Genomic DNA, 11,578 nt, shown 5'->3' with positions numbered 1-11,578 from the left:
TATATATATATATATATATATATGACTATTGTTAAAAAAAATAATTCTAGCAGTCCATCTCAGGCCTTTTATAAAGGCATAAATGATTTAATTTCACAGGAACATAGTCCTGAACCTTTTACTTCAATAGTAAAAAGAGAAGTTGAATGGACAGTAAAGACCATTTCAGAAGTTGTTCTGTATCTAGAACCAGAGTTTTGCTAAGAAAAATAATTCTAGCAGTCCATCTCAGGCCTTTTATAAAGGCATAAATGATTTAATTTCACAGGAACATAGTCCTGAACCTTTTACTTCAATAGTAAAAAGAGAAGTTGAATGGACAGTAAAGACCATTTCAGAAGTTGTTCTGTATCTAGAACCAGAGAACATTCCCTTAATGAATGATCCAGAAAAACTAAGGCAGAAATATCTGCATGAAACTTTTTATCCAACTTTTATCTCTAAAATCTAGAGCTTGGATGAAGACTCTTCTTATACAGAAGGGCATGAAAATTACCCATTGTTGGGCCAGCAAGAATCATAACGTCCCGCCAAGTTTTAGCAAATGTATCATCCAAGAAGTTATACTTTCACGAAATTAGGCCATTAATCCAAACCAAGAATTACTGTTGGTAAAAGCCCAAAATTCTAAAGAAATATATTTCTTTAACTAATGGGACTATAAACAGGCTTTTTATGATGTGTTCTTATATCAGAACCCAAAGAATAAGTATACTTGGTTGATTAAGTTATGTCCAGAAGCTCTTCAAAAGGGCATTCCAGCTTGGTTTTATAAATGGTGGAAAACCTATGGCATTGAAATAAGTATTCTTCCAGAACCATTGATGAAGTTATACTCCTCATGGGTTGATTCCCATCATATTCTTGCAAAAAATGGATGAAAGTCAGCTTATAGATGGCATGTGTCTGATTCATTTCTTTGCTGAAACAGAGATTCCTTGGATCTGGAATTGGTCGCTTGAATGTGATTGGACTATTTCTCATATACCAGTCCTTAAAAGAAAGTTCTATTGTCGTCGGTGGAATGTCATATGCCTTGACACCAAAGTTAAACAATTAGAAGAAATAATTCAGAAAAATACTTCTGTTCTTGAGACTCATATGACTCAAGAAATAAAAAAAAATCCAATGCTAAAAATAGCAAAAATGATGAGGAGGAAATATCATCAAAGTTCGGAGTCAGAAATTCAACAAAAATGTGTAGAATATTTTAAAAGATAATTTGTAGAAGCTTTTGATACTCGTGATACCAGAAGCCACCATTCTATGGAAGAAGATACCCTAATTCAAGATGCTCAAGATCCAGACGACATTTGAGCAGAAATATTTGACAATAATATGTCAAACCTTAAAGGTAAAAATCCCGCTTCATAAGCAGTATTAAATTCTAGATTGAGCCTCGGGGAGCCGTCTAGAATCTTCTTTAAAAAGCTACTTTGTAAAGCAGCTTTCTAAATAAAGCTTTTATAAAGATACTTTAAAAAAGAGATGCCATTTACTTTTTAAAGTTATACTTTTTAAAGTTAATGCGCCACGAAGTTATACTTTTTTAAAGTTAATGTGCCATGTCGTTTTCAGAAGAGAATTGAAGCTATCAGAAGTTCTGAACAACGTCTATAAATGAGTGAAGTCTGAAGGTTATGCAAGTGTGTGTGTGAGAGAGAATAAAAGATTGTAAGAGAAGAGAGTTTGTAAGAAATAAATCCTCTGTAAACTAAGTGTGTTCTATTGTAAGATATTTTGGATCATAATAAAGATATTATCTTGAGTATCGGCCGTCTCACTCTATAAGTCTTCTTTCATTTTTCTGTTTTTATTTCCGCCTAACATTTGGTATCGGAGCCATGTTTACCTAGTATATATCTGCTTAAGTTTGATCTTACAGTTTATTTTTTGATTGCTTGCTTATAAGAATGTAGAATTTATATATGTTCTTTATATTCATACAGTTTATTTTTCTGTTCTTTATATTCTTTTGATTGTTTGTCTTTTAAGAAAAAATTTAATTTTGAAAAATCAAATTCATTCTTTTAGGTAATCATGATCTTTAAAAATTGATTTTTCTAAAAAATGTTAACTTTTTGAAAAATCTACTTATCTTTTTTATAAAATTTGTATTTTTATTTTATTTTTTTGTATTGAAAGTGAGTTCTTTTCGAAGAGTTAATTTTTTTGAAAACAAATTAGTATTTTCAAAATTTTATAAAGTCTTGCAAGTTTTTAATAGTTAAAACTTGTTATTTTTCTAAAATACTTTTTTAATTGTAGGTAATTATTTTATTTTTTTAAATTTTGAAGCAAGAAGCGGGTAATAATTGTTTTATGTTGCAAGTATATGTGATTTGCTGTCATTTTTTATGCAAGTCACATGTCGCAACTGAGGAGGGTTTGTAGTTGTGGTTGCAACTGCACAAGCGAGTTGCAAAAAAAAATAAACATTTGCAGCTAACAAAGTAGATGAAGTTGCATGCAACTGCCGTTGAACCACTCTAGTTGCAGGTTACCAAATGCCCCTTAATGTGACTGATATACAGACTAAGTTGGTGTACCGTTTGGTGGCAAAAGGTTATCCACGGATGTATGATGTCTATTGTCAAGATATTTTCTCCGATATCGAAGCAATGACTTTAGTAAGTTTGCTTATTTCTATTGTAGTCAATCAATGGTTATTGTATCATCTTAATGTCAAGAATGCATTCCTAAATGCCTTTTTCTTGATGAGAGTTGCATATAGAGCGACCATTTAGGTTTGTTGCTCGGGGTGAGTCAGGGAGGTTTGCGAGTTAAATAAGTCTTTACATGATTTAATACGGTCTTCCACTTCTTTTAGGAGATTCGTTCCATTAACTTCAAAGCATGGACTTCATCACATAAAAAGATCATTTTTGGGCAGTTTGGTTTGCCGCAAAATGAATTGAATCAAATGTTGCAGTAGTAAATATTGTGCATGTTACAGTAGTAAATATTGCATGCAGCATTTTTGCATGAAATCAACTTCGAGTAAGTTGTTTGGATTGCTATATAATTGTGTAACATGTATTTTCAGTGCAAATCCAGTGTTTTGTTGAAAAAAGTGCAAAAGCTACATCATTTTCTCAAGATTTGGATTATAAATAGGTTGGTTAATGAGGTGAGCATTTATTTTTAATTTTAAATTTCTTTTTGGGAAGTTGCAACTTTTGCTCCTTTGAAATTGGATGTAGCATTTGCTACAGCATTTTCTTGCAAATTTTAAATGCGCTTTCTCGTAGTTGCAATTTAACAAACCAAACGTATGAAGTGCATCGCATAGCTTAACTTTGTAGTTCTATTTCCTATCAACCAAACAACACCTAGTCTTTGCCTATTAACATCATGGGAAAATTCTTTTAGTATATGTGGATGATATTGTGATAGGATGATGCATAGTGAAGCAATGATTTGAAATCACATGTAAAGCAGAGTTTTTCGGCTTGAATATCAAGATTACTTGTGATAGGTGAAGGGACAATCTTCCTTTTTTAGAGGAAGTATGCTTTAGATATGCTCTTTGAAACAAGTATTTCAAGATATAAACCACTTGAAGCGCCAATGAACCGCAATTGCAAGTTGCTATCAGATCGAGGAAAGTTTTTTAATGATCAGAGGGAGGTATAGAAGAGTTGTACGAAAGCTGAATTTTCTTTGTCATGCTTAGTGTTGAAAAAAACCTTGGTTTTGGCTGTGTGCCTTGCCGTTTTGCTTTCATTATAAGCGGCCGAAAAAGGCGAACGTGGCATTTTCTGCTCGAAAATGCAGTAGAAAGTGCATAAAAGCGCTGCCAAGTCTATTTCTCAAAAAAAATTATGAAACCTCTTTCTTAAAGTTGGGTGTTTGCATAGAAATCCATTTTTGAGTTTAAAGCTATGGAATGAGTAAGGAATGATACTTTTTTGGATTAAACAAATTGGGAAGGGGTTTAAATGAAAACTACTACCAGTCAATTTCTTCCTATATCCATTTCCTAATGACATGGATTCATATTTTGAGTTTCTATTCAAACAACAGTATGGTAAAGAAATCATTTTCCTTTCCACTCATAACAGAGGAACCTTTGTCATTTCTAGGATGGGTATGGAAATACTTGGAAAAGCTTTTCAGAGCTAGAAATCCATTACCAGATATTGTTGGAAAACACCCAAGCACTCCCTAGGGCTCTCGGGAAGGACGTTACCAGTAGTTTGTACCAGGCTGGACATGTACGAGGCTGGACATGTACGATGTGTATACCAGTTTGAGTGAGAGTATCATGAGATATATCAGGAATATGCTAATGAGATATAGGAGATTATGCTGAATGTCTTGAATTTATTCTTAAGGATATCTTTTACTAGAACTATCACATATTTTAATCATTGTATTAGAAATAATAGATATTGACAGGCTCTCATTGAGTCTCCTCTCCTATATGCTTATTTATTAAATAGCCATAGAACAGCTTACCAAATCTACAAATTTTCCATCCTATCCCATCGTTAGGGTTTAGGAAGTAAGATTTGGCTAACATAATTGTTCGTAAGCGCATTATATGAGGATTTTTAACCTTTTCCATTGCTGTATATTTGTGCTAAATTTCATCAACTGCTATGAATCCTCTCACTAATGTCTCTGCCATGAGATGTTATGCATCACCCGCAGTACTAATTTTATCTGTTAATAAGCAGAAATGCTGTTACTTCTATAACTAAATATTAGTATATTGCACACCGAGGTTTCCTTCATTTATTAGGGAAGCGTCCTTGTAAGAAATTGATTACACAACTACTTATTATTTTATTTGGAATGATTGCACAGTCACGGCGACAAAGCAATCAATTCTTGGCACGTTTAATTAATCATCAGTTGTTTACATCTGTTCTGCAGTCGCCTGAATTTATCTAAACATCATATTGTTTGCTATTTGCAGGGCTAAAACTGACGTTAAAGATGAATCCCCGGTGAAAAAAACCCGAAATGGAAAGAGAGGAAGATCTAAAAAAAGGGCTCGTTCGCAGTGGTCCAGCTGATGAGGGCTCGTTCGCAGTGGTCCAGCTGATGTATCTCACACCTAAATTATCATGCAACTGATGCAAATGCTTAGATTATGCTCTCGCTACTAAGAACGTTTTGTCCAATTTCATTCTTAGAAGAGGGCTTGCTGTACAAAGTTGTGGAAGTGATAACCGGCTAGTAACATTTAAGTTTTGTTTTATTTTGCACTGACATCTTTGGATGAAATTTCCTGTTGGCATACTAATCTTGAAAAGGTACCAAACAGATTGATGTGATATAATGTCGCCTCTTTATAGGTTGCAATGTATTCTGGGTGCCTGTTTTGTGAGTATTACTTACGGGGATATGTTTTAACACTGCTGCATAATTAAGTTGCTCGTGTTGCAAGTGAATACGGACTTGCGTATTGGTCCTATTTTGCTGATAATGGAGGTGTTTGCTCTTTATTTTTTTAATCTTCTTGGTGAGTTTTACATAATATAGTATATAATGATGTGTTAATCAAGAGCGAGTATACTTCACTTTTCTCTCAAGCCCCCATGGATCTACAACGCGTGGTTATGCAACTGCCCTCTTCCCTGAAGTATCTGCATCCGTTTTTTTTTTTTAACCTTTTTTTTTGGTGGGTGTCTGAGGTCGAGGCTGGTGGAAGCGGAAAACTTGGAATATCCATTATCCATACCATGAAATGGAGTCAGGTCAGCAACGAAACATAATATGTTTTGTGTCTACATATGTCCATAAATAATTAGCTCCCATAGTAGATAGTAACTCGTGCCTGGCTGAACGAGATACAGCTTGCAACTTTGACTCGAAATTTCAATTTCAAATATGTACTCGTTAATGTTTGTATGACTCTTAGATCATAATGCTGGTCTCCAAGCTCCTACATAACAGAGGAAAGGGAGAGGGTACCTGTCACATAACAGATTTAAACTATATTCAAGCATCAAGCATTGCAGAAAGAAAATCAATGATACAAAACTTGAAGGGAACAAGCTTCTATTCGTCTAGCTTCATCCAAGCTCTCCATATCAAACCATCCACAACAAAAACTGGAGGTAGCTACAAGAAACAACATCAAAACGAGCCACTTGCGCATATGTATCGCTTTTAACACATGAAACGATAAACTAGCGAGCTAAATCTTTCCTCTTTTCCTCTCTTCAAATCCTCTAGTACATATCACCACTGCTCCTCCCCCGGCCCAGCACCCGTCGATCCCCCCTCCCTCGCCCACCAAACAAATCATCATCCCCACGCCGTCCCGCGGCGACAACGGAGATAGAGGTCGACGATCATATCCCCTTCTTCTCTCCCATTCCTCGTCCATCAACCAATTGTTTCTACCTCCTCGGTATTCCTCCTCATACTCAATCCTATCATCTCTATACCTCCCTCTAGGGGGTGACTGGTAGCCATTGAAGTTTCTTCTTAGCGCACGGTCTAAGGGTGGAGCGGTGATATCAGGTGGAGACCGGCGAGAGGGAGGAGAGGTGAAGTAGGGCCTACGAGGGCTGCGAATGGGTCCGGTGCGTAGTGGGCTGCGAATAGGTCCGGTCCGTAGTGGGCTGCGAATAGGTCCGGTGCGTACTGGGCTGCGAATAGGTGTGGGGCGTCCTGTTGTTGCATAGCGAGGCTCATCACAGTTGTTGCAGTATGTCCTCCTTGCGAAATTCAGATTTCCACAGCTGAAGAGAGAGGACGAGAGAGGAAATGTAAGACAAATGATCCATAAGAAATAAAGAACTTGTGTAAAGTACTATGGGCATCATGAATTGCATAATTTGTGTAAAACCATTGCATATAAAATAAAGAGTATATTGTAAATAAGCTCACTTATTTATATCATCACTACTATTTATAACCACCCATCAATTATCGGAGAAAAAGCAGGGTTATCTGCAATTTCTCTCTCAAAATGTCAACTGAAGACTAGGTAAGTGCTAATAAATGAGTTGAGGGCTAATAAGTGATACTGAATATATAGATGAGGGGGTTATCTACAAATTTACCCTAAAATAAATAAAAGCACAAGTGATTGAAAGTTTTTAATCAACATAGGTATGAGAACAAAGCTTTAAAAGTTTTTATCAACATACCGGGGGTTTCCACAAATCCAGTCGCCTTCCCTAGGAGATAAATTAGGATCATTTCTGTGAACATATTCTCCATCAGGAGATAACACTCGCTGATCTACAGTGTAGCCCCTTCCATAGGAGGATCTACCACCCCTTCCCAAGCCATTCGGTGGTGAAACATCACGAAACCTTCCACCTCCCCTCCCACCACCTCGAAACCCTCGACCAAAGCGTGAACCAGCTGGATAATCAAAGTTTGTGTCATAATGGCTACCATCTAACCTAGGGCGGCGTAAAGGTGGTGAGATAGAACCTGCACGAGGAAGATACCCTGAAAACAATAACATTAAAAATTAACCAGAGGCAAAAATGTAATATAAGTAAATGAACCGATCTAGATGCTGTTGGATTCATCACATTCCAAAAGAGTGAATTTCCAGTTAAGAGACTACCTGGAAAATTGAACTCTTCACCTTTCAAATAAGAATCGGCGGAAAGGAAGAAGAATCAAGTGATGTCAGCTCTTTCGTATGTTACACATCGTGTCATACATTAACCAGAACATAGTACAAGAAACGAACTGAAAGCGTTCATGATCGTGAGAACTAAACAATCTACTCGCTAAGGCATCTTACAGTTGTGCAAAAGATAACAATATTTAATTTAACAAAATCCACATTGTTCATTTCCTTAAATATTAGCAGTCTATTTACAACCAAAAGAAGTAGATAGAAAGGAAGTCGATGACAATTACCATGAACCAAAATGTAGCTAATTTGTTGAAAAGAACTTCAGAAAAGTACCTGCTGCTGAGGTCATTCACTACAGTTCCTCGGTGAGCATCCACAAAATAGGATATACCAAATGGATGTTGCATGCTTGTTTTTTCACAACCAAAAAAGAAACACTTTGGCATCAATAAAATTCACTGCCAACAAATCATCCAAGAGACCCTTTTCAGGGACCCAACCACCATAATAAAACAAATGATATTTCTAGTCCAATACCCCATTATATTCCTTGCCAATTGCTACTATAAGCATCAAGCATAGTCCCTTCACTAGTTGCAGTTCTGTTAAGCAACTGTGCCAATCCCCAGGAGATATACTGCATGGCCGACCTGTAAGAAGTCTCCAGGTCCACATTTCTTCAGTAAATACTAAAATATAATTCCTGAGTAAATACTAATGATCAATTCCACTATAGAATCCTCAATAACAGAATGACTCTCACTCATTTTTCTTAGGAACCATCAAAGGATCCTCGGGAAATAGAGTTCAGATTAACTTAATCCAGTAAAAGAAGCCAAGAAATGTGTTCTATTCCAAACACGAACACTTTGCTGGTGACAAGAATACGACTGTCTCTCTTATTTATGTGAATCACCAGCCTACTATACAAATTACAAATTACTAGATACATTTGATGCAAAACTTCTTTAATGAACCCACCTTAAAAATCTTTCTACCTATTATACTGCAAATGAATAGTATTAAGTCATCTCACAATTGATTACTTATCCGACCCTTGAAAATAGCAACCACTTGTCCATTTTACCACCAATATCCATTTTACACTGAAAAACTTTCAAACCTTCTTCCCTTCTTCCGTTATACAATCAACAACAGTAAATGAGCCTTGCAGCAGCTAGTGACCAAATCTGTTTCTTGTCAAGGGACCTTAAAATGTTGCATATATCATATAGAAAACGAATAGGATTCAAGTCATACAACAACTGATGCTTATTCAACCGTCGAAACTAGCAGGGACTAGTCCCTTTACCAACATCATCTGCTCAAACTTGGCAATGCTTTAATCCTTCTAGCCTTTCCCCCCCTTAAGCAATAGATGTAGACGAGCCATGCTGCACTTGTCGAGCAAGCTTCATGTCAAGGGACAAAAAGGGAGAAGTCTATCTTCACCAACAAAAATTGATCAGAAGCTCCCACCTCACAAAATGTGAGTTAACTTGATTGGTAAATACCATAAGGACAATTCCGTAAAGCTCAAAGATGAAACACAGAGATCACTCACCGTTGCACATGGTAAAACCAGGGCAAGACTTTATATCCATAATTGAGGACAATAAATTAATAAGTCCCCGGTCATTATCTTGACGGGAACAGGTATGTAAATCATAACCAGCACGCTAAGTTTCAATGCGATAATATCTCAAGTATTGCACTAAAAAAATCCAGTCATGTTTCCTGCTATTTCTACAATCGATTCAAACCACCAAAAACCAAATCTCCAGTAACATGTAACCTATTCCAAACAGAAATCCAGATTACTTATGTGGCAGTCCCCGGATGATCATCTTGGTTATAGACAGCGTAAGCAGACCACCCAAGTGATGCATGTCACAGAAAACTAATTGCATGTTCGGTTACTAATATCCATTGAACTTTTTTTAACCCAACACATCCATCTCTTATTCTACCACTACATGACCCATGATATTTCCCAACAGCAACCAGCCAAGACCTGAATGCATGCTAAAATTCTGCCTTTCTTACCCATGATCTTGCACCCAAGCCAGGAAACTTGGAAACTGAAAACAGCATAGTAGCAAATTATTCTCAACATAGCATATTGAAGAGGTTGAAGTGCTTGCTAACAAAGCAAATAAGTTAAACAAGAAACACTTCGTGCATAAAATGAGATGTACACTTCGCAATATGACAGATCCAAACAACGGAAACTATTTACACGTGCATGTTTATGATGTAAGGCCAGTATTTCCATGAGATACACAGTGACCAGGGGGACTCACTCCTAAAGGGCTATAGATAAGAATAATCAAAATATACAAATGAAATAAGAATCAAATACCACATGAATATCTCAATAAAGCAATCTAAATTAGTTTCAAAGAGAATTATTAAAAAAAGGGGTCTCTACTCCCCAAACTAGAAAAGGCATGCAAGGGCTAAAGCATCATATGCAAAATAAAACACATAAAAAGGGGAGATATTGAAGAACAGATAGTATATACATCATGTAAAACACAACTAAAGCTCCTTTTCACATTGATTGCAAGAGAGTTTTTATAAAAGGTGCACGTTTTAATTAAAAAATATATATTAGGGCTCTTCTTTGGGGGGAAGTTATTTTTTTTGGAGTCTTGACCTCGTTGGCGTTCAAATAGAAGACGAACGAGATATAGTTTGAGTCAATTAAAAACAATCAGGCCCCTGCTATAAGTAACCTGCCCATTTTTGGACAAACTTCATGTAATTTGGGATTTCAAGAGTCCACTTAAGCTTGTATTCGAAGTAATTTCAGACAACTAATGGCAAGCAGATAATAATAACCAACTCTTAGAATCTAGGGTTGCATGATAACAGAACTAGAGAAAATCTCTTGAGCACACATAAGGAGGACAGTAATGGCGCATATTAAATAAATAAAGAAATAATATTAATAATAACAACAAAAATCAATTTTCATAATCTAGGGTTTCAGATCAAAGAAAAACAAATCATGCAAACCTTGTGAATTATCTTGAAAACGATGAGACCTAGGGTTCCTGAACGGCGGCGGAGATCCTCCTCCTCTACCACCACCGCGCCGCCTAAAACCGGGCGAAGAATCACGGCGGTAGAGATTCCCCGCGCCGTCGGAAGGACGGCGGTGGAGACCCACCGCGTCGTCGACGGAGATCTATCGGAGATTCTCGGCGAGGGGTGGCGGAATTGATGCGGTGGTTGAGCTCGCTAGCCTCGAAATCGCCGGCGGAAGTTTCCGACGGGCGAACCACCATGCTGCTGATGTTCGATGAAAGCCGAGGCGGGGGAGCTGACGGCGTCGGTGAGGTCGGTGAGGATTCCGGCAGCTGAGGATCTTGCTCTCGCTCACGAGGCCGCATTGTTTTGCCCTAAAAACTTGGTTTTCAATTGAAGACTAAATTGAGCAGCCGATATTTCAGGACGAGACTACAAATGTGAAATGCCGTTTAGTTTATATATACGAGACGGTTGGTACTTTGAGATTCGATTTTTGAGCGGTTCTTTCGACATCTGCCGTTGGATTTTGTGGGCGCTTTTCCCCCCTCCCCTTTTTGTTTTTACAAAATTTTAGAACCAACAACTTAATTACAAAAAAACGATTTATTTGTAACTTAATTATCAAAATCGACCCAGTTTTAGCGAAACAAGGTCGATTTTTTTGATAAAAAAAGTTACGAAACTTCACGGGACTTGAAGCTCCGTGAAGTTTAACAATATGCTTAAACTTCACGAGACTTTTCGTAAATTATTTCGCCAAAATCGACCTAGTTTCAGCCAACTGGTTGAAACTAGGTCGATTTTGGCAATTAAATTTGAAATGGATCGATTTTGGCAATTAAGTTTCTAAATGGGTTGGTTTTAAAATTTTGTCATTTTTCCCACTAGTTTTTATGCACGGTGCAACCCACGTGATTAAATATCAAAATAAATAATTAATTAATAATTTTATTATTGTAAATAAGTCAGATTCATTTTTTA

General features: G+C 36.8%; 2 protein-coding genes across 3 annotated transcripts in view; one reads left to right on the top strand and one right to left on the bottom strand.

Moving 5' to 3' along the window:
- Positions 1 to 5,402, top strand: part of LOC109824870 (lysine-specific demethylase JMJ25-like) — a 27,017-nt gene extending 21,615 nt beyond the window's left edge. The window contains exon 14 of one of the 2 annotated variants that reach the window (XM_020391510.1): positions 4,925 to 5,402. In XM_020391510.1, the coding sequence (XP_020247099.1) occupies positions 4,925 to 5,024 (100 nt within the window). In that variant the 3' untranslated portion in view covers positions 5,025 to 5,402. Of the gene's footprint in view, positions 1 to 1,578; positions 1,772 to 4,924 lie in introns of those variants that run through there. The other variant, XM_020391513.1, reaches the window with a different exon arrangement.
- On the bottom strand, positions 6,152 to 10,696 carry LOC109834884. Its single transcript, XM_020402904.1, has 4 exons — positions 10,583 to 10,696; positions 7,895 to 9,642; positions 7,113 to 7,422; positions 6,152 to 6,701 (listed from the first exon to the last, which is right to left on the bottom strand). Exons 2-4 carry the CDS (start codon positions 7,908 to 7,910, stop codon positions 6,152 to 6,154), a joined length of 876 nt encoding a protein of 291 aa, XP_020258493.1. The 5' UTR covers positions 7,911 to 9,642; positions 10,583 to 10,696.

This window comes from Asparagus officinalis, chromosome 1 (genome assembly GCF_001876935.1).
Source record: "Asparagus officinalis chromosome 1, Aspof.V1, whole genome shotgun sequence".
NCBI lineage: Eukaryota > Viridiplantae > Streptophyta > Magnoliopsida > Asparagales > Asparagaceae > Asparagus > Asparagus officinalis.
This window is presented reverse-complemented; position numbering and strand designations above follow the sequence as displayed.